Below are 21,567 nucleotides of genomic sequence, written 5' to 3' on the forward strand. Positions count from 1 at the left end.
GACTCGATTTAGTTAATAATTAGGGGTCTACGCAAGCTACGTATAGGGGACATGATCTCACTGTATAAGCCAGCACTAAACCAATCAAGGTTAAGCTTATCTAGAGATTGTTTTCCATTTCGGGTATGGCTTCGATGTAGGGCTGGAATAAATGCTACGCTACGATTTCCTTGAGCTCTGATTGGCTAAATATTTCTTAATGAACTAACAGATTCTCTTGCCGATTTCAATCGCTGAACTTAACCGTAACATCATCAAGACAGGACAGCCTCATTACATAGAGCTACGGATTTCGGAAATATCAACACAATCATGGCTTCATTTATAGTATATAAGATGGCAGGTCTTTTCTGTCGTGTCAATGAGAATCAGCATCTTGCATCGCGCTCTCAAATACCCTATCAAGATTAAAAGATAAAATAGCACTACAACTCACTATAACTTACTCACTATGGCTTCATCGAAAGATTTACCACCATTGGATGTTCCATTCTTTCCCAACGTCTTTGTTAAGAATCAATTCTGTACCAAACCAGACAGACCACCAGCGACAACCGATCTGACCGGGAAAGTTGCTATCATTACCGGAGCGAATACCGGCTTGGGGTTTGAGGCTGCCAAGCAGATGCTTGCATTGAAGCTATCTCATCTGATTATCGCAGTTCGAAATAACGCGAAAGGTGAAGATGCTGCCGCTAAGCTCCGAACCAAGTTCCCGAAGGCAATAATTGAGGTTATGTTACTGGATATGACCCGATATGATTCCATTCAGGATTTCGTCCGACGTGTTGAAAATGAAGTCCACCGTCTTGATATAGTCATCCTGAATGCCGGCTTAATCAAGATGAAGTATGGAACCGTAGCATCAACCGGCCATGAGGAAATTCTGCAGGTCAATTACCTATCAACCGTATTTCTCGCTATTCTTCTCCTCCCCATCCTAAAAGCGAGGTCGCCAGCCGGTACACCTGGTCGCTTAACCATTATCAATGCGGCCTTAGCACTCACCGCACCACTGCCAACGATCAATGGCCACAAGTCCCTCCTAGCCGCTCTAGATGACCCTAAGGCCTTTGCCAATTACACCGACAAGCAATACAACACCTCAAAAGTGCTCATGCAAATGTTCGCATACAAGCTCATCGACTATGTATCCGCGGACGACGTCATCGTGAACTTAGTCTGTCCTGGCTTCGTCAAGGGTACGGGGCTAAGCCGCGATGTTAATATCTTGATAAAGCCCCTTATGGCTGCATTCGCTGCGGCGGCGGCGAGGAACGTGGCCGATGGTGCGTCGACGTATTTGGATGCGGCTTTAGTGAAGGGGAAGGAGAGCCATGGTTCGTTCATTATGAGTTGGAAGATTGCGCCGTAAGTTTGAGCTTGTGTGGGTGGTGCCCCTTTTATAAACGCTTATTAATCTGAACTTCAGGTACAATTCTTTCTTGTATACCCCCGAAGGAAGGGACGCTGCGGATAAGTTGTGGCGGGAGACTATGGATGAATTATCGTTTGCTGGTGTAAGTGGTATTTTGGAGTCGATGAAGAAGCTGTGAGATGTCTTGCCCTAGGATAATTTAGGCGCTTGGCGGGGAGTGGTGATGGTGTCCGTATCCGTATTCGTTTACACAATACTCTTCCAGCCACAGCTACATTGTTTTTATATGTTTTTTACATAGTGGGTATTCCTTTCGTCAGTCGTCGTATTCTTATGTTAGGTTTGGTACGATAGGGTGACTCTAAGATCCATAACAATCTTACAATCCATTAGATGATCACGACGTTAAACAATAGCTTTCAAGCAAATGCACAATAAAACACATTCATTATTATTTGATAACTCGCCTTTTATTCATTGATACTATTCCCGAGACTTAACTTTTACCCTACCTGGATATAATCTGACGCAATCCCTAAAGGAAACTTGAGTAGATAACTAGCTCCCACCTAGGTAGGTAGTGAACTATAATGCATGAAAATGCAACTCATGGTAGAGATATTGATCTCGGCTCCGCTCTAATTTCCAATGCCCACCTGGGCACGTACCTTAGATCCTAATCATATTGATCACTCACCATGTAAATACCCTACTATTAGACTCAAGGTACGTATCCATAACAGTCTGGTGAAAGTGCATGCTTGCAGCCTCAAACTGCACCGGCCCACACCGGTCGGGGTTCCTGAACACAGCATCCGGGGCTGCGGGGAAGCAAGTGTCAGCCAACGTCCGAGATAGCATCGCGACGTACTGGAGGCGGCAGTGTTCGCAGTGCGCCGGGATAGCTCCGCCCTCTGGGATTGTCATGGGGACCTGTATTTCCCGGGGTAAGTCGGGCATGTACGGTAGAAGGCGGATATCGTGATCACACTCTGGGTAGCATAGGTCGAACCTACATGCAGGACAGTTCGGGACTGCGTTTCTGTCCTTACAGGCAGCGATCCATGCCTGCATGCACGTGAAGCCGAAGAAATGCCCACAGGGTAGTACAAGCATTTGCTCGAGCCGATTGTGCTCACCGGGCCGCCGGGAGGGGGTTACCGTGGGCGGCACCTCGAGTTGTTCGGTGCGGCAGATGTCACACGTCAAGTTCAATATGATACGATTACCGTAAATGTCATGCCCTGTGGATAAGAACTTGGCGATGTCGCCGAATAAGGGAGCGTGTTCGTTTCTAAGGAAACGACTGCGACCTCTTAGCTCGTTGTGGTATACCTGGTAGGTTACCTGTTTAGGCTGCGTGACTCGTACGAGACCTGGTGGTGGGCCGGCAACAGTTCCGGTGTAAGTACCTTCTGGTACTCCCGGAAGCAGAGGGGCTCCAGTTACCGGCATTGGGCTGCCCGGGCGGGGGTTCCCGTTGGCGGGGCCGTTGACTCTTTGTTGAGCGTCCATAACCCTTGATATGACAATGAAGCTAGAGTATGAGTAGAGTAGCCGATTAAGAATCAGAAAAATAAAGCCGAAAAAGGAGGCTTGGTAGGTTATCTGAAGTTTTTCGTAGAATGATAATAGGAACTCTAGATACTTGCTTAGGATAAAGAGTGAGTACGATGATGATAAACGACTTCTTGAGGGCTGGCTCGGGCTTTATACACCTCTGGGAGTAGGCAAAACATGGTGATGAGTTGCCGAACAGCGAATACTAGGTATTGAGTATCGATACAGAATCATCGTTTTGAAACAGACGAAGTATTCATGAACTAATCATTGTTTATCGTTCGCTCCAGAACTTGATCGCCATTTGGACTCATCCACGGGATAAACCCAATGAGCCCTAGGTGGGTGAGGAGCATAATGTGTCTTCATCAACTAGTTGGGCCGCGACGTATGTTATGTAGGTAATCTTATTGTTCGTTTTGTTAGTTAAAATATACGATTTGAGCAAAGGAAAAGAGTTACTCAGGGTAGAGATTGTTTAGATAATAGTATGGTATTATGCTGTCGTCGTGCCCTCTTCTATAGGCGGTCGTCGGCTTGTCAAATTGTTGTTTATTCTAGAGTAAGTCCAACTGAGCGTTGAGCAATTAAATTCATGGCTAGGGCTAAGGCTAATGTCAATTTTAGCACCGACATGTGCTAAAGCCCCCTGGAATCATAGTTGGATTTAGTACAAGTTCCCCACGGTTACAGGCAATGGATGCAACAGCTATGAAAAAAAAAAAAAAATCACAGGCCTGAGGGGCTAATCACCACTATAGTTATAGGGAAGAAGGCGCTATAAGTCACCATAAAACGGACTTTAGGGCCACCGCTAGGCTTGATGATTTAACAATCCAGGTCTTACGTTTTCACCTACACAGGAGCCTTGAAAGATCTATGTACACCATTTAGGAGATTGAAAAAATGTTGAATGCATCGCTAGACTCTCGACACTCTCATCCTCGCCATCAGCTTTTGGCCAACTCGTGGATTTATGAGAATAATATGTACAAAGATATGCTACCAAAACCTATTACTCGAATTCAACCAGTAACTTGGTGCGCATGTAACCAAAAATATATACAAGAATAGGGTGGCTAGACTTTAGCCAATTTGTATCCCATGGATTTGGTGGCGTGCTTTCTCGAATTATTGCGTTCCCTCTCCGCCATGTGTCCTTAATGTCTTGCCTGTATATTCTGAAGAATATAGAATAGACTGAAAACCAGAAACATGATTGATTAGGGCGTAATTGTACCGTTACTCGCCGGACACGCCGAGCATGTTACTTGTGTACCCTTTCCATTGTAGTTACAGCGACCTCCAGTGCAGTTCAACACACAGACGGAGCAGTCCGGGTAGTAGTCGGCCTCACTACACCCGTAGCCGTCACCAGGAGGAGTTATGCAGTCCCTGTATAACGTTAGTCGGGTTCGAATTTAGATGGCGAGAACGAATATCTACCTAGGCCACAATGGCGTCAATGGGCTCGCGAAAGCAGAAGTTCCGAGGAACGCGACGATTATAGAGATAGTTAACATGGTTGATGTGATTTTTATGAATTTTTTGGTTCATAAGTTGTATTTACATATATTTAAAGAGTGTTGTTGGATGGCTCCGGTTCGATGCAACCCAGTACGTATATATACCAAAGTAGAAGAAGAAAGGTAATCATTAACATGTAGTCATTACTTACAACATTACCTGGTCACCCCCACGATAGACCTGGTATCATATAGATCTTTTCAATCTTAGTAAGTAGAGTAAATAGGAGAAAATATATTATCTGGGGTGACACTGTTGGTAACACTAAGCGATCAGATTATATCTACCACCTGCCATAAATATTGGTCGGTGACCCGCATTCAGCGATGTGAACTGCCAAAATCGACGATGCGACGGAAGGGAGACAGGTAGTATCGGTCCTATGAATAACCTTGGGCGTGATAACGACTGAAATAAACCACCAATCATGATGGATGGATGGCTACAGAGGCCTCGAATGTTTTACTTTTCTGGAGTTTCTCTTTCTTTAAAACCACCTAAGTATCTTGCAAGTGATCATCATGTACTACAATTGGAACGACTTTCAGGGCAGCTGGAGCATTCGGGTACTTAAATCTGCAGCTATCCGCGCTGATAGGGACCTACCTAGGTAGGGATGTCGATCAACGGCAATTCCCTGTCGCTAATCTTCTTGGCTAGGGGTCTATTGTCCTATTATATTAGCGAACAGCGCATGTAGCTTGCCATACTTCAGGGGCAGCAGACCACCTAATAAATCGCAAACCACTAAAATATTTCAGCACAGGCGGTCCTAACAACTTATGTCACGATCATGAGAACATCAGGTTTCCCCTTAAGGTGCGACAAGGCGGATATTTTCCCCAGTAAATAAAAAGTCATAAGACATTCATTTCCACATCGTCGTCATTATACTCATTTCTAGCTTAGAAAATCGCCAACGCATTCGGCGGGGATCCGATTAACCCAGGAATATTCAACGGCACTGACGTGAGCAAGAAGCTGTACCGTTCCGTTGCCTTACAGTGTTCCGATAGCGCCTTCAAGTCCCAAAGCTCACCGATCGGCATGCCGAACATCGATAATAACCAAGAATGGAGATCTATTGATTATGTGAGTAAGCAATTATTGATTCAATGCTGATTTGAAGCGCATTCGAAATTGCACAAACTCAATATAACATACGAAGAGGGAACTAAAAGGAAGGAAAAGGGAAACTTACAAAGATCCGTAGGACCGCCCACATTTCCATCCTCCTTCAACGGCATCAATGCCTCGAAAGCCCAAGAATCACCCGCGACAGCCGCAAAATGCTTATTCCAAATCCACTTCGCAGACTCCAACACACCATGCACACCCGCGATCTTCTGGGTCTGTAATTTGGCCAAGTCTTCCGGACGTGGGGCTTGTAAGATTTCGGTGAGACCAGTTCGTACGACGAGGATATCCCCGGGTCGGAACTCAACACCCTGATCCTTGGCCACGGCCTCTAGCTCGGCGACTGTGATACGGTGCCCGTCGAGCGGGTGGAACGTAGCGGCTTCCCCGGTCTTACCTTCGGCGCGTGCACGCACTTCGGCCCAGGACTTGAAATCGATGAGTACACCCCGCGCGACGACGCCGCCGGCCGCGTGCCAATGGTCTAGAGTCGGCATCGTATTCGCTGCGGTATGCGGGACGCCTAGCGCTTCCTTACTGACGGAAATGCCATTATACGCCAGACCTGAGGGTTGGTGTTGCCAATGAATCAGACTATCCCATTGACTGCTAATCTGAGTATTAAACGTAATCTCGTCGTCCCACCCCGTTCCCTCGGAGATGCCTGACTCGCGCAGCGTCACCTGTTTGTGGGTAGGTTGCCCTCTTCCCGGGAGAGGGAACGGTATTCCATTCAGCGGCCAACTAGGGTTCCACGTAAGCTCTAAAGCTCGCTAATTCCACAGGTAGGTGAGTCGGTACCTAGATGGATAGACAGGACTTACTTCAAAGAGATCGACACGCCATCCCGCGCCTCACTGAACGCGGCCTTAACCACGGTCGGAGTTAGGATATTAAGTGTGCCTAAGAGATCTTTCTTTCCGTCCTTGTCGAATACGCCCCATGCGCATCCTTGGGGCATGTCTGGGACTTTCGGTAGGTCGTCGAAGTCTGGTACCTTTGTAGGTTCCATCTTTTCTAATTGGGCGGGTTATCAGAGGCAAGTTATTTCTTTTTACTTATCGTCTAATTGAGTGGCATGTAAATGGCATGAGATTACGATATCGTAGGTAAGTGGTAGTAGTGGATATAAATGTAACGAATTGGTTTATGTGAGGCTACTCAACGCAGGCACATTTACAGCCCGTCTATCGTCCCTTGCAACCCCGCCGCTATTGTGCCTAGAGAGCTATATAGGCAAGAGGCGCGTTGGGAGGCCAGTACATACATGCATTATCTAGAAAGATACCAAGGTAGGTAGGTATTAAAGTACTTCTCTATGTACTCCAAGTAAATATAACCCCATTGTCAATCGATGCTTACACATGTTAAGATGTTATAACGACTCACCTACCTTTTAGGAAGTAGAACGTAACCCAGCTATCCTAGCTAGTTCTATAGAATTGCAGGGATTTTCTTTGTCTACAAAGTCCTACCCCTCCAACGATCTGGAGACGATCCAATCTATTCACTATAAAGCTCAAGTATCCCTGGACAAGCCTCAAGCAGACTGTTGCTTTGTAATGTACTTGGTTGGCTCAACCACAAAATCCGAATACGATCACTTCCCTCCCAAGCGACACGCCAAGTTGAGCTTGTTCATGGGTTCGTGAGGGGTTTCCGGTGTCTATGTGGGAACTTGCGATAGGTCGGGACAACCTAACCGACAATTTCGTGCTTCTAGCCCACCGCCGCCCCTTCCGATGGGTACGATCTTAGTCTCTTCCCGTTGGAGATAGGTTCAAGGGTATACTCGCGAGAGGTGTCGGATTTATAAAATACGCTGTTCGAGGCGGTAAAGACTAGCTTGAATCCTCCCCGGTAGCCAACGATCCAACGAACCTCGACCAATCAGGGAACCCGAGCCCTTGCATCGCCTGATTAGCCACCACTAGACGGCACAAACAATGTAAAGAGGCGTAGAAGCCAGCGAGCGCCGCATAAACTTCCCCATATTTGCTTAGCTAGCAGCACAATATTATATCAGTCATCTATCCGTCGTGTTCGTATATATATACGAAGCAGTCGTCCTCTCTTAAGTGGGAGCAAACAATATATTCCAACCCAGCGGCTCCAATTACCTACTTATACCCAGAAAAAGAAAGTCGACTGACAATATTACGCTTTCCGACTTACCTACAAAATGGAGGACTTCGCGAGTGTTCAAGGAAAGTTCGCCGAGGAAGCGCAGAAGCGTTTACGCTTGCGTCCCGAAGGCGTGGCTCAATATGAGACTTTAGCATTCAGCGAGTCGGATAAGTTACGCCACTTATCAGACGACATCTGGGCAGACCACGCTGCTCTCGATGCGCAAACTCCTCCCCTAGCCTCGGGTGACCGTCCCAAGTTTCTTATCGCAGGTGCCGGGATTGGTGGACTCTTAGCTGCTGTCCGTCTAATCCAGGCTGGATTTTCGGCAGACCAAATTCGAATAATCGAAACAGCCGGTGGCGTTGGTGGTACATGGTACTGGAATCGGTATCCCGGATTACATTGCGACATGGAGGCTTACGTCTACCTACCGCTATTGGAAGAGATGGGGTACATGCCCTCGCATAGATATGCCCCCGGGGTTGAGATTCGGAACTATCTTAATGATGTAGCGAAGCGTTGGAATATCGACGACAAAATCCTATTTAGGACTAAGCTCGATAAGCTAGAATGGGACGAAAGTTCTCGCGCGTGGAAGGTCGACCTCACTACGGGGAGAGGACCTAATGGTGCAGAAAAGTCCAGTTTATCAGTGACGGCTGAATTCGTATGGGTGACGGCTGGGTTATTAACTAAACCTAAGATCGCAAAGCTAGGTGGTGTTGGGTTTGAGGGTTTCAAGGGTGAATTCTTTCACCCATCAAGATGGAACTACAACGTTACAGGAGGTTCACCCGAGGAAGCCTTCCCAGTCCTATCGAAGCTGAAAGACAAGAGAGTCGGCTACATTGGTACCGGCGCGACAGCAATTCAGGCCGTACCACAGCTAGCCGAATACGCCAAGGAGTTATACGTGTTCCAACGAACGCCCGCCGCGGTCTTCTCCCGTGGCCAAAGGCCCACCGATCCGGAGGAATGGAAGAAAATCGCCGGAAAACCCGGCTGGTACGCGGAGCGTGTGCACAACATATTATTACACCTAGCTAACAGCGCGCCTCCTGGTACCCCCAACTTGGTAGACGATGAATGGTCTCGACAGCCCGCCTTCGCGGCCCTGGTTGGTGGACAGGAATTTCCGGAAGTAGTAGGACCAGAGCAAGTGCCTGAGATTATTGCTCACTTCCTCAAGATAGACGCCCCAAACACTGCGCGATTACGAAAGCGGGTTGCCGAAATCGTGAAGGACAAGGAGACGGCTGAGAAGCTTACACCGTGGTACCCAACTTGGTGCAAGCGGCCAACGTATAGCGACATGTACCTAGAGTCGTTCAACAAGCCCAACGTACACTTGGTCGACACGGATGGTAAGGGTGTTGAAAGTGTGACGCCTCATGGCCTCGTAGCCAACGGCGAAGAGTTCCCGCTCGACATCATTGTTGTAGGCACGGGGTACGACGCCGGTTTTATGGCCGGCGGAGATCCCTTAGCTGCTGCCGGTGTCAAGGTATTTGGCCGGGAAGGCAAAACGATACCCGAGAGGTGGGAGTCAACGGGATACTCTACGCTGTTCGGCTGTGCGACTAACGGTTTTCCGAACTTCTTTTGGTTAAGTCCGTTCCAGGCCGCTTCTACTGGAAATTACTCCTCAGCTTTAGACACGCAGGCTAGCCATATCGCTTACTTGGTGGGTAAGGCGCATGAAAAGGCGGGTGGTCTAGCCAAGACCGGGGTAACCGTCGAAGTTGAAGTTCCTGCTCAGGAGGCGTGGAGCACGAAGATGATGATGGGAGCAGCCCGGTATGCGACATTGACACCTTGCACGCCGAGTTATTTCAACAACGAAGGCAACCTCTTCGACCCGAACGCTACGCAAGAGCAAATGATGAAGTCGGCAAGGGCGACGATGCACCCTACAGGCATGCCCGGTTTCATAGAGGATTTGAAGAAATGGCGTGAGGAGGATAAGCTGAGTGGCATCAAGGTAACCGTCGCGTAAAGCTCCCTAGCCCTGGATATAATAAAGTAATAGTAAAAGAAGCCCTTGATATAAGTGTGCGCTACATTTTGAATTAGTTCCGCCTGCGTTTGGTTAAAAAACCATAAAAAAAGTCGGGCAATAAGTAAAATACCCCTACGCACATTAATACACCTGATATGAAAGTTTACATATAGTCTAGAGGGGTATGTCGCTTGGATATATGAGTAAATTTCCCTAAACGCTATATGATTCGTGAATCGTTATAGAAAGATATCCGTAATGAGATCGTATTTATCGTGCCAATATGCGTAAGAGTCGGGTTTAGATCTAACGTGATATAGTTGTCTTGCTCGCTTGAGAATTTCGGATCGACCTGTATTTCAACTCGGAAAATCTCACTAGTCGTCATAGTACGCTTCTTCGTACTCCTCCTCGTATTCCTCCCGAGCCTCGTGGAGCTCTTCCAGGTCGCTACTACTAGCGTCGGAGTCTTGTGCCGCAGCTAGCGCCTCCTCGTAGTCTTCACGGGCGGAGCGCACCGACTCGCGATCGCTAGCATCGACATACTCACCCTCTGCATTATATGCTGGCTCATAGACTGGCTCAGAGTAGACAGGGGCGGGAGGAGAGGCTGCGTAGACAGGAGCCGGTGCGTGATGTTTTTCCTCGTCGGACGAGTCATCTAGGTCAGAATTAGCACGATATCTTAAGTGTGAAGCGAAATGAAAAGGAACAGCTGGGGAAGTTACCGAGAGCATTGGCAAGAAGAGCTCCACCAATAGCACCAACCGCAAGGCCGCCCGCGGCGCCCATTAGGAGGCCACCATGGCCCTTCTTTTTCTTCTTCTCTTCCTCTCTGTATTCGCCGTGACTTTCGCTTGAGTGATGACCGTATCCATGATCACCTTGTCCATACCCATAGTTACCATGCTGACCACGGCCGTCGTTAGATCCATAACCGTGGGATTCGTGGGGAGGATATCCATGGCTGGGCGCGGCGTGGGATGGGTAGTTAGATTCACCATGCGATCCCCATCCTCGATCTCCAGGACCTCCTGAACCGTGGTAACCCGGTGCTTCCCACTGCGAACGGCCAGTGGCTTGTTCATAGTAGTACCATCGTTGGTAGTGTTGGTCGAACTGAGGAATCCACCCAGATGGAATGGGAGGTTTGTCTGACGGAGGTGAGTAAGTTGGCCCCGAGCTTTGCGGTGGCGGGCTGCTGTAGTAGTTCTGAGGGGGAGGAGACTGGTAGCTGCCTTGGGGTCCGGGCGGAGCAGGGCTACCTCCGTACGGTGGATACGGTGATTGACCGTGACTGCCGCCGCCGTATTGTTGAGACGGAGGCGGATAGCTAGATTGGCCTAAATTTCTATGTTCAGTCTTGTTTATAATTGGAGCCTCATGAAATGTGAAATAACAAGCTACTGACCTGGATATCCTTCTCTTTCTCTTGGTTTTTCGGAGCCGAGATCCAACCCGTCAAGCTTGCTGGTTATTTTATCAAAAAATGACATTCTGTATAGTTGAAGCCTTTGCTTTTTGCTTCTGATGTCTTGTCTATTTACTAGACTTATGTTCGAAAGAAATTAGTTGATGGTATGTTATATCTTCGGTGCGAGGTATTATGGTGGGATATGAACGTGATCTCTCGCCGCAGAATAAAACTGAGAATAGTGAAAGGGTTGGCACGCTGATATCCCGCAGACTGCAATGAAAATGAATGGGTCAAAATCCTGGCTTAGCTGAAACCTGCAGCTAATTTACTCCGCACGATGCCACCCAATTTGTAGGACTATTAAGTCGGATCGTGTGGAAGAAAATAAAAATGAATGGATTCTTGGCTGCATTTTGAGGAGGTGGTTGAGAACCTCGCAGCATTCACAAGGAACCAGTTGAGTGAGTTACGGAGTATGTTTGTACCTAAGTGGGTGAAGCGGGTGGGTGCTAGTGCCCTGCACGGGTGGTTACACACAGGCTCCTAGGCTGTCAGGTAACTGAATTTAGAATTTAGGTAGCTAGAACCCACTGCGGTTCTTCCCGGATATCGGCACAGAAAGGTTGTTTCCATATGGGCGGGTGACTAGGTACCTATTACATAACGGTACTCACCTATGTGTCAAGAGGCAGGTAGCACATTCCTAAGGCAACAGAGGATCGATTTAGCGACGGAAAGTACACGCTACCTAACAAACTAGTAACCCACAAGGCGCATAATGATAAGCGCTGATGGTGCATGTGGCGGCCTCCTTCCTTGCCCCTCCTCATAATCACACGGCAAGAACCATCCCTTTACGTTGTTACGTCGCCCACCATCAGCCCTAAATTAACTATATTGGCGGCTACTGGAACCCTGAATCCTTTCTCCTTTGGTTTGTCATTCCTCAGCCGCAGAGATCTCTTAGATCTACCTATTAACGTAGAGAAACTCTGATAAACGTTCTCTCGTTCATTGAGATCATTTAAGCCTAGTTTCTTTTCTAGATAGACGGAAAAGGAAGCTAATTATTCTCTCTACTTATCACAGAAGCTTGCGTCATCCTGCGAAAATGTCGGGTTGGGGTCAAGACCAGGGTTACGGAGGGGGATACGGTGGAGGGTATGGCGGCGGCGGTGGTGGTGGATATCAACAACATCCCCCTCCCCATCAAGGATACGGCCATAACCAGTATGGACCACCTTCAGGACCGTCGCCTCCTCAAGGATACAACCAATATGGACCTCCCTCGGGGCCACCGCCTTCTCACGGACCTCCTCAGGGTTATAATCAATATGGTCCTCCTTCAGGTCCTCCTCCTCAGCACCATGGTTATAACCAATATCCTCCCTCAGGACCCCCGCCCCGACAGCACGAGTACAATCAGTATGGTCCTCCTAGCGGTGCTCCCCCGTCCCAGCATCACCATTCCAACCAATACCCGCCACCTCAGCATCCTCCGCCATCCGGGCTAGATTCTTATGGTTATCCGATTCATTCTGGTGGCGGTTATCCCGGTCAGGGCTACGGAAATGAGCACCGATCCGGCCCGCCTCCGCCCACGGCACCCCAGCAATTCGGCCATGGAGCTCCGGATGGCTACACCTTCCAGTACTCAAACTGTACTGGTAAGAGAAAGGCCCTGTTGATTGGCATCAACTACTTCGGCCAAAAGGGTGAACTACGTGGTTGCATCAACGATACCAAGAATGTCTCTCAGTTCCTCATTGAGCGTTATGGGTACAAGAGGGAAGACATGATTATCTTGACTGATGATCAACATGATCCCATCATGATACCCACTAAGGCTAATATTCTGCGAGCCATGGAATGGCTTGTGTCTGGAGCTCGGCCCAACGACGCCTTGTTCCTGCACTACTCGGGCCATGGTGGACAGACAGAAGACCAAGGTAAGATATTCACATAACCTGTTATATATCACAATGCGTCGCTGATATTTGAATTTTAGATGGAGATGAGGAGGACGGTTACGATGAGGTCATCTACCCCGTTGACTACGAACGTGCTGGCCACATCGTCGATGATCAACTACACCACGTGATTGTTAAGCCCCTTCAAGCTGGTGTGAGATTGACTTGCATCTTCGACTCTTGCCATTCTGGTTCAGTTCTTGACTTGCCTTACATCTACTCGACTAAAGGTGTGCTCAAGGAGCCCAACCTTGCCGCCGAAGCTGGTCAGGGATTGCTGAAGGCGTTCTCTTCCTACGCTTCTGGTGATACGGCAGGAGTTGCCAGCGCCATTCTTGGATTCGCCAAGACTGCGTATAGAGGTGACGACGGATATAAGAAGACAGTTGAAACCAAGGTAAGTCATTTCCGAGACTAAGTCTCTCCATCCCTCGGCCAATGAAATAATGCTGACATCAAGCCCCACAGACCTCTCCCGCTGATGTTATCATGTGGTCTGGAAGCAAGGATGACCAGACATCGTAAGTAACAATATTCAATAATGTGTTTGTCAGTTTTTTAAGTGCTAACGATATTATAGCGCGGATGCGACCATTGCGGCTCAAGCAACCGGAGCTATGTCATGGGCGTTTATCACAGCCATCAAGCAAAACCCGAAGCAGAGCTACGTCGAACTTCTCAACAGCATCCGTGACGTGTTGCAAACCAAGTATACTCAGAAGCCGCAATTGTCATGCAGTCACCCTCTTGGTAAATTATTTAAGCCCCTTAAATCTGGGAGCGTGCTAACGATGTCAGATACCAACATACTCTTCGTGATGTAAATCATTTACTTAAAGACCGTGCATCAAAAGTGGTGGGAATCTGAAAAGGGAGATTTGATCTCGTCGATGAGTTAGAGTAAATGCGATGAATTTCGAGAATTAAATGATGATTATTCGGGAACTGATCTCTTAGGGGTTTGAGATCTAAGGCACCCCATTTGCATGCATTCAGTTCTACATAGTGAGGTATTAGATTATTAGGACCTTACATGATTCACAGGCATCTAGTACCGTCTAAATCGTCTATAGGCTGATTGTGTTCTATCTTTTTATACTGGCCCCTATTATCAAAAGCAAAAGTTCGGGCTAAAACCCCACAATCACGATACCAGATGGTACAATATGATACGGATCCCATACGATTACGTGGCATTAACACGCCGTATTCGGGCTAAAATATGCTATACCGCCGTCTAATAACCGTTTCTTGCTCCACTCTAATGTCGACACCTGGCAATTGAACATTACCTCGAATAAAAAAAAAAAATTCCCGTCGTGTAACTTTTTTTTTCATTATTAGATAAACCTTGAATGTTTTCTTTCGTGGATTTCGTACACTATACATCACCATTGATGCGACGAACGAATTTCTACGGCTAGTCTTGCCTCTTCGGCGTCTTAACCTCTGGTTAATTGTCATATTATCCTTTTGCTTCGACGCTATTTGCTTAGGTGGTTCTTTGATATAACTTCGTTCTACACTCGGAGCCAGGACTCCGACGTAGCTACATGCGACGATGAAGTTTTCGATTTTCTCCCTCGGCCTGTTGGCCGTCTTCACGCCGTTATCAGCGGCGTGGACTAAAGAAGGTATTATTATTTTCTCTCACCTATTGCTATTTCTACGAGCCCATGCTTGCTCATACTAACTCCCCATTCTAGACCGCGAGATCTTCCGCCTCCGCGACGAAATCGCCCAACACGAAGGCGCCAACGTAACATTCTACGACTTCCTCGGCGTAACCGCTCGCGCTACACAAGACGAAATCAACAAAGCGTACCGCAAGAAATCACGCGCCTTACACCCGGATAAAGTCAAACAACAACTCGCCGCCGAGCGCGCGCGAGAAGCTAAGAGTAAAGGGAAGGGGAAGAAGAAACCAGGGACTACGGTTACGAAAGCGCCGACGCAGGCGGAGGTTAAAGCCGCGGTTAAGAAAGCCGGGGATAGACAGGCTAGGTTGAGTATTATTGCGAATATTTTGAGGGGATCCGGACGTGCTAGGTATGACCATTTTATGGCGCATGGGTTTCCGGTTTGGAAGGGCACGGAGTATTATTATAGCAGATACAGACCTGGGCTCGGTACTGTGCTTTTTGGCGTCCTGCTTGTGGGTGGTGGGGGCTTCCATTATTTGGCGTTGTATATGAGTTGGAAACGCCAGCGCGAGTTCGTCGAGCGGTATATTAAGTTTGCACGACAGGCTGCTTGGGGTGATAACTTAGGAATTCCAGGCGTTGATACGCCGGCTGCGGGAACACCGCCGCCTCAACCGCCTGCGGATGATGAGCAGCAGGGGCCTCCTATGCCGATGAACCGTAAGCAGCGGCGTATGCAGGAGCGTGAGACTCGCAAGGAATCGGCTAAGGAAGGTAGACGCCAACCCCGTGGTAGAGGCCGTGTTGGACAACAAGCTAGTGGAAGTGCGACGCCTGTGCCACAGAGCCAGGGTTCCGGTCCGTCTGGTGCTAGGAAACGAGTCGTGGCTGAGAACGGAAAGGTTCTTGTTGTTGACTCACTTGGTGATGTGTATCTGGAACAGGAGGATGCCGATGGCAATGTAGAGGAGTTCCTTCTTGATGTAAGTTGCATTTTCATATGGGATATTTGCAATCTTGGGATAATGGCTAACATTCACATTTAGCTTAACGAACTCCCCAAACCCACGATCAAGGATACCGCTCTCGTCAAGCTACCACTATGGGCCTACTCTAGAACCATCGGCCGTATCCTCGGAACCCCGAAAGCCGCCGATAATCTAGATGAGCAAGTGGACGAGGATACTGAGATACAGGTAGTAGAAGATCTTGCCGATGATTCTTCCTCGTCCGAACCCGCCCAGCGAACACCATCTACCGACTCTACCGAGGACTTCGAACTACTCGAAAAGAGCGTTGAGGAACTACCGAACAAACCTAAGGCAACGGGTAGCCAGGCGCAGGGTGGTAGCGGAAACAAGGCCAAGAAGAGAAATAAGAAGCGTTAAGAGTCGGACCTCACACAATGAAAGGGATAGCTGGAAAAGGAGGCGGGGGATTCGTGGGTGGTGGGGAGAAGCCTTATACAGCAAACATTTGTTTGTCGTGCTTTTATGCCCGAATTCTCCGTGATACATAGATTATTGGTTGGTTGATAGGAGTTGAGCGTCTGAAATACTATTGAAATACTACTCATATTACCGGAAAGTTTATTGCACAATGTTTATTATCTTGTGGCTATTCATTTAGCACTTGAAGAATTTTAAAAACATGGTAGTTGAGTAAGGATATGTTTATTTGATCACGCTACCTAATTCAAGGAGATGCTGGAGAATGCTCAATACTAGACCGAGTATTTGGCGCTGGTGTGGGGGGGGAAGGGGTGAAGAGGTATAATTGTACTTACCAAATTTGTGCGACGAGCGCTGAACATGGGGAGAAAGAAAGAAAGGGAATGATGGAGGTGATGGAGGATATAGAAAAAGGTATACTACAGTATTGGGGTTGGGTAAACATACCTCGAAATCAAATGTTCAAGTAACTCTGGAAGTCCAAAGCGTTAGCTATACACTGAATCAATGGGGGAGATGAGGGGGAAGAGATATAAAGGCTATGAAGGAAGAAATCCTCAACTCCGTCCTCACGACATGAATTTATGTATGTGCAGTCCAATCTGAAAAGTTCTCGCAATGAAACCACTCCGCCTATGCTCGACCGTAATAACACGCCCTGCCTCCTTCATGTGACACTTTCCCAATAACCCATCCGCAAAGGTACCTAGGTATCTGTCTAGCCAATAGACTATGCTAGTATGCTATGTTATTCTGATAAAAGGTATGTACAAGTACATTTATAGTTCCATCTGCTGGAAAGCGCCGTATTGGTTCTCCATTGCTTGCTGGCGTCTGATCCAGTCGTTATCGTAAGCTGGGTCCGTTGCTGGACGATAGGTAGGTCCGCCAACCGCAGTACCGAAATGGCTGTAGACATCCTTAGGTATCGACATAGCCTCTTCGTATTGCCGTCGCGCGGATTCTTCGTATTCCCTTCGAGCCAAAGCTTCATAACCTGACATCATGTAGGGCTCGACATCCGACGTAGCGACCCATCGGCCATCACCAGTTTGAACTGGTGTTAGGGGTGTACCATCCATAGACATAACAGAATTTCGCTGTTCCTCTTCCGCAAGCTTTCGCTCGTATCGGAGTTGGGCCAAAAGTTCTTCTTGCTCGACCGTCGTATTGTTCCAGGCAACAGACGGGTTCTCTTGGTTGTTGGTAGGGGGGCAGATTCGCCATAGCTCAATAAGACGTAGCTTTTGAGCATCCTCTGCTGTCTTGAAGAGTTCGATCTGTGCCGAAGACAGCGCGGTGTGGTCAATACCCTGTGAATTTAGAATGGACTCAGCGGATGGTTGTTGGGTCTGGGGAGGCTCCGACGATGGTCGTTGGTGTTCGACGGGTGCTTCTTCCTGGCGAGCAAGATGAGCAGAGTGGTGGTAGTGTTGGGAGATGGAGTATATGATCTGCGGTTCGGGTTCCTGAGGTTTCGGGGATTCTCGGGGAGTTTGGACTGGTTGGGGTTGCAATGTTAGATTGCGAGCAAACATTGCAGCGAGGTCATCGCTGTTTTGCATGTCGGGCTGAGCGTAAGTCATTGTCTGAGAAAATAACGAGGTTAGAAACATTTAAATAGTATGAAGGGGGACCAAAGATATTCACCGCGACTGAGGGTGATCCTGTATGACCTGGATAATCAATTTGATGTGTCGATTATTTTACCGATCTCTGTATAAAGACGCGGTAGACTATCGGAAATGTCGTCGTGGATAGAGCTGCGTTCGGATAGTGATGGCGATATTGGTTAGAATAGAAGGAATGATCAAAATGAAATGAGTTGATGGCAGCGAAACGAGAACTGCAAGAATTCTGTCTTTTATTGACTATGCTAAGTATTTGAGAGTAATGCTATGTCTCTCGTTGCGCCTTGAAGGACAATGTCTAAGGAGACAAAGTTATTTAGAAAGGGGTTAAAGAGCCCTTTTTGTTCGCCTTGGGACGTGGACTGGTGACTCGAAAGTCGATTAGCGGTGGACAAGCGGCGGTCAATGTTTACGATTCTGGTCCGTGAACTGGACGCAGGAAAGAGGCCAGATGCTGTAGAAGAGCGGGGGGCAAAGACGAGGGCCCTGACACGAAGGCAAGAGTCAGGGGAAGCGAAAGTAGACAGGGTAAGTAAAAAGCAACAGCAGGGTTGACTGTTGATGGGGAATGGAAAATGCTTAAGAAATGGATGTATCAGTGATGGTTGATGTTTTAGTGAGAAGTTGATGGGATTAGGCAGTTAGTGAGAGAAAAAAGAGTAAAGAACTACGACGAGACACGTAGGAAAGAGCAAGTTGTTGCATTGGAGATTAGAGGCATAATCAGAAGGGACAATAAAGTGTACATCGAAGGCAACCGCGCGGGAGATGACGAAGGGGCGAATCACGATTCAGGAAGGGATAGAGGGGGAGGGGTAAGTCAAACTAGTTGCCTACGAGGGGTTCCCTTTTAGTGGGTTAGGGAACTAGGCAAGGGCTGGCAAGGGGTCATCGGCGCCCAAAGCTACCCGAATAACCCACTAAATCTGCACCTAAAGCCCAATCTTGATCGTGGCAGCATCCATGGATGCGTTTTTGTTGTCGAAAATGCAGGAAGTAGGTACCTAATATCTGCTAATGCAAGTATATACGTATTCTGTTTTTTCTCCCCCTTTTTAGGCTTCATTCCATCCGTAAACTTCCTTAACCTTCAACCTCCTTGCATCCTCTCATGTAACTCAACTTGCATAGGAACTACACTATGTCGTGCAGACAGTTCACGAGGCGAATGCATTCCTCGAATAATGCAACCAAGTCAGTTATCTTGAAGGGCAACAATTCAGAAATGGTGAAAGAAAGCGCCTCAATGCTCATTTGCGTTTGCGAATTTCAAGTCGTATCCGGTGCCGAAAATTCCCGCATTATGGCGCAGGTAGTATCCAGCTAAGTCATTTCGATATTTTATTCGACGCAAACCAGAACACAAATACTGGGCACAGAGGTTACCTATATACTTGGAAACGTAATCAGTACCAAGCACGCGGTTTAGGGTGTCATCGCCTTCGCTCACTATCTCTTCGCGGACCTATACACATCGTAAGCTTACCTACCTCAAAATGTGTTAGTCTTGAGATTAGCGGAAAGGCTGTTTTGTTCATCCATCTACTTGTTGAGATCCGAGATCTCCTTGGAGATGATGGTATGCCTCGATGACTCCGTATACTTTGACCATCGAGGTGCTTATGTAAACCGGAGCGTTAGTAATTGTATACCTATGGTAGTACAATTTTTATGTAAGCTATATCGCATCCAGTATCCAATACTCATTCAGCCCTCATATTAGACAGTAATTACCTAGGTATATGCCCATGATTAGTATCATCTGGATTACGAATTAGAGAATACAGGTTTTGCTGACTTACATATCAATAGGAACAGGGTATTCCAATGCAGCTACAAGGGTATAATAGGCCTTAGGACTTAGGAAATATCTATATCGATCAAGAATCTCGGAGATGTCTTCAACTTGCCTAAGAAGCCACTAACGTATTGCGCCAGATATTCATCACCATCTTGTATCCGGAGCACGATAATTAGATTTCGATGACTGATTGATCAGCATATGGAATCTTTTTGCACCCAAGAAATGGATGTCGATAGGATTAGACGCACATTTGCTAAGCTTTTCAAGAAAGATATCAGTAACGACATGCATTTAGTCACGAATACGAAGCGCTAGGACGAGGCGCTTCGAATCTATAAAAGCGCAAGATGATCATGCATGATTTCGATATATGTACACCAACAGCAATAGATTCAGACTTAACACGATCTACTCACTAAATACATTCCTCGAGAATTTCGACATTCAGACACTTACAAGCATATAAACCCCAAAATGACGCCAAAGGTCCTTATCGTACTGACCTCCTTTGGAGATATTCTCGACTCAACCGGAAAGTCGGTTAGACAGACTGGATGGTACTTGGTAAGTCCCTATGATATATGAAGAGTCCACGAAAGCCCCTCACTCCTTCTCACTGATAGTCAACTAACTTTTCGAATTAGCCAGAGCTTGCTCACCCATACGAAATCCTCTCAGGAAAGGCTGAACTCGTAATCGCCTCGCCTAAGGGTGGTGTCGCACCCTTAGACCCAAACTCGTTACAGCCATGGGTCCAAGACGATGAATCTTCAGCCAATTTCTTTAACACCAAGAAGGCTGTTTGGGAGAACACAGCCAAGATCTTAGACTTTCTAGGCCGCGCCGATGAATTTGAAGCCATCTTCTATCCAGGTGGACACGGCCCTATGTTTGATCTTGCGATCAACCAGGACTCCATAGCCCTAATTAGTGAATTTTGGACGAAGGGGAAGGTGGTGGCAGCTGTATGCCACGGCCCCGCTGCATTCGTCAATGTAAAGCTTCCTAACAGCGGAGAGTACATTTTGAAGGGCAAGAACGTGAGCGCATTCTCTAGCGCCGAGGAGTACGCTATGGATATGTCTAAGTATATGCCCTTCGTACTTGAGGATAAGATAAACGCAGATGGGGCCATTTACCACAAGGCATCCGAGCTGTGGGCTGCGACGGTACAGGTCTCTGGGAATTTGATCACTGGTCAGAATCCAGCCTCGGCAAAGGGGGTTGGAGAGGCTATCGCGAAGGCATTGGGTAAGTTTACATTCTAAATCTCGCCTAATTATACGAGACGAGATGGTTGACAGTGTATAGGTATTTAAGTTTCTCATCAATCGGTGGATACAATCCATTTTCTTTAGAGGACTATAGAGAAGAGACTACCCGCTAATACAAGAAGTTCGAAATACATCAGTACCTTTTATACAATCCGTAAAGTGATATACCCGTGATGTTATTAATGAGACACCTTCGAGCATTTTGGAACTCTTGTTACGACTATCTAGGGGTTTGTTTCTTATCCCCAGGTATGACAGAATGGTAATGCTGAATCCTACAAGGCAACACCCCCGAAATGCTAACATCCTCATTCGCTCGATCGGGTATCACAGAATGCGACGACGGGATATGATAACATATCATAGCAGCCGGAATCGGCACTGCGTGGGTAGACCAACTCGAAGGATATCCTATCGAACTTGAGATATTTACCACGCAATTTCAATCGGCGATGTATTGCCAAATCGCGAACGTCCGTCGACGACTATAAGAAGTTGTTTAGTTCCTGGTCTTAAAGTTGGGTTCTGACTCTCCCTGCCCACACACAAGACACATTCACAAACCCTGTATTACCTCAATTAAACGACGACGAAGTTGGGGACGCCAGATACCCAATCGGCATCCTACCATTGCCTATGAAACATT

The 21,567-nt window shown here is 47.4% G+C and overlaps 10 protein-coding genes across 10 annotated transcripts; 5 read left to right on the top strand and 5 right to left on the bottom strand.

The window, feature by feature from the left end:
• Window positions 1–245: 245 nt before the first annotated feature.
• Window positions 246–1,832, top strand: F4822DRAFT_401543 (NAD(P)-binding protein). The gene is made up of 2 exons (XM_051457960.1): window positions 246–1,371; window positions 1,433–1,832. The coding sequence occupies exons 1-2, from the start codon at window positions 452–454 to the stop codon at window positions 1,554–1,556; spliced, it is 1,044 nt and encodes a 347-aa protein (XP_051316093.1). The 5' UTR covers window positions 246–451; the 3' UTR covers window positions 1,557–1,832.
• A 17-nt stretch (window positions 1,833–1,849) lies between these two features.
• On the bottom strand, window positions 1,850–3,488 carry F4822DRAFT_401544 (uncharacterized protein). Its single transcript, XM_051457961.1, has one exon. It carries the CDS (start codon window positions 2,891–2,893, stop codon window positions 2,072–2,074), a length of 822 nt encoding a protein of 273 aa, XP_051316094.1. The 5' UTR covers window positions 2,894–3,488; the 3' UTR covers window positions 1,850–2,071.
• A 292-nt stretch (window positions 3,489–3,780) lies between these two features.
• On the bottom strand, window positions 3,781–5,003 carry F4822DRAFT_401545 (uncharacterized protein). Its single transcript, XM_051457962.1, has 2 exons — window positions 4,385–5,003; window positions 3,781–4,333 (listed from the first exon to the last, which is right to left on the bottom strand). Exons 1-2 carry the CDS (start codon window positions 4,459–4,461, stop codon window positions 4,162–4,164), a joined length of 249 nt encoding a protein of 82 aa, XP_051316095.1. The 5' UTR covers window positions 4,462–5,003; the 3' UTR covers window positions 3,781–4,161.
• A 339-nt stretch (window positions 5,004–5,342) lies between these two features.
• Window positions 5,343–7,199, bottom strand: F4822DRAFT_232540 (uncharacterized protein). The gene is made up of 3 exons (XM_051454157.1): window positions 6,427–7,199; window positions 5,667–6,346; window positions 5,343–5,546 (listed from the first exon to the last, which is right to left on the bottom strand). The coding sequence occupies exons 1-3, from the start codon at window positions 6,612–6,614 to the stop codon at window positions 5,371–5,373; spliced, it is 1,044 nt and encodes a 347-aa protein (XP_051316096.1). The 5' UTR covers window positions 6,615–7,199; the 3' UTR covers window positions 5,343–5,370.
• F4822DRAFT_232571 (FAD/NAD(P)-binding domain-containing protein) lies at window positions 7,200–9,921 on the top strand. Its single transcript, XM_051454159.1, has one exon. The coding sequence runs from the start codon at window positions 7,785–7,787 to the stop codon at window positions 9,726–9,728; it is 1,944 nt and encodes a 647-aa protein (XP_051316097.1). The 5' UTR covers window positions 7,200–7,784; the 3' UTR covers window positions 9,729–9,921.
• F4822DRAFT_232544 (uncharacterized protein) lies at window positions 9,767–11,367 on the bottom strand. Its single transcript, XM_051454158.1, has 3 exons — window positions 11,143–11,367; window positions 10,460–11,074; window positions 9,767–10,392 (listed from the first exon to the last, which is right to left on the bottom strand). The coding sequence occupies exons 1-3, from the start codon at window positions 11,225–11,227 to the stop codon at window positions 10,109–10,111; spliced, it is 984 nt and encodes a 327-aa protein (XP_051316098.1). The 5' UTR covers window positions 11,228–11,367; the 3' UTR covers window positions 9,767–10,108.
• Window positions 11,368–11,784: 417 nt separating this feature from the next.
• Window positions 11,785–14,448, top strand: F4822DRAFT_401550 (caspase domain-containing protein). The gene is made up of 5 exons (XM_051457963.1): window positions 11,785–13,097; window positions 13,157–13,515; window positions 13,587–13,639; window positions 13,699–13,868; window positions 13,917–14,448. Exons 1-5 carry the CDS (start codon window positions 12,260–12,262, stop codon window positions 13,940–13,942), a joined length of 1,446 nt encoding a protein of 481 aa, XP_051316099.1. The 5' UTR covers window positions 11,785–12,259; the 3' UTR covers window positions 13,943–14,448.
• Window positions 14,449–14,497: 49 nt separating this feature from the next.
• On the top strand, window positions 14,498–16,570 carry F4822DRAFT_232670 (uncharacterized protein). Its single transcript, XM_051454160.1, has 3 exons — window positions 14,498–14,752; window positions 14,825–15,744; window positions 15,808–16,570. The coding sequence occupies exons 1-3, from the start codon at window positions 14,680–14,682 to the stop codon at window positions 16,147–16,149; spliced, it is 1,335 nt and encodes a 444-aa protein (XP_051316100.1). The 5' UTR covers window positions 14,498–14,679; the 3' UTR covers window positions 16,150–16,570.
• Window positions 16,571–16,632: 62 nt separating this feature from the next.
• On the bottom strand, window positions 16,633–18,171 carry F4822DRAFT_232691 (uncharacterized protein). Its single transcript, XM_051454161.1, has 2 exons — window positions 17,863–18,171; window positions 16,633–17,801 (listed from the first exon to the last, which is right to left on the bottom strand). The coding sequence occupies exon 2, from the start codon at window positions 17,796–17,798 to the stop codon at window positions 16,992–16,994; it is 807 nt and encodes a 268-aa protein (XP_051316101.1). The 5' UTR covers window positions 17,799–17,801; window positions 17,863–18,171; the 3' UTR covers window positions 16,633–16,991.
• A 1,950-nt stretch (window positions 18,172–20,121) lies between these two features.
• Window positions 20,122–21,412, top strand: F4822DRAFT_428665 (ThiJ/PfpI family protein; the record flags this gene model as incomplete). The annotated part of the gene is made up of 3 exons (XM_051460948.1): window positions 20,122–20,211; window positions 20,292–20,898; window positions 21,288–21,412. The coding sequence occupies 3 exons, from the start codon at window positions 20,122–20,124 to the stop codon at window positions 21,410–21,412; spliced, it is 822 nt and encodes a 273-aa protein (XP_051316102.1).
• Window positions 21,413–21,567: the final 155 nt, after the last annotated feature.

Source organism: Hypoxylon trugodes (genome assembly GCF_022578975.1).
Source record: "Hypoxylon trugodes strain CBS 135444 unplaced genomic scaffold F4822scaffold_4, whole genome shotgun sequence".
Lineage (NCBI taxonomy): Eukaryota > Fungi > Ascomycota > Sordariomycetes > Xylariales > Hypoxylaceae > Hypoxylon > Hypoxylon trugodes.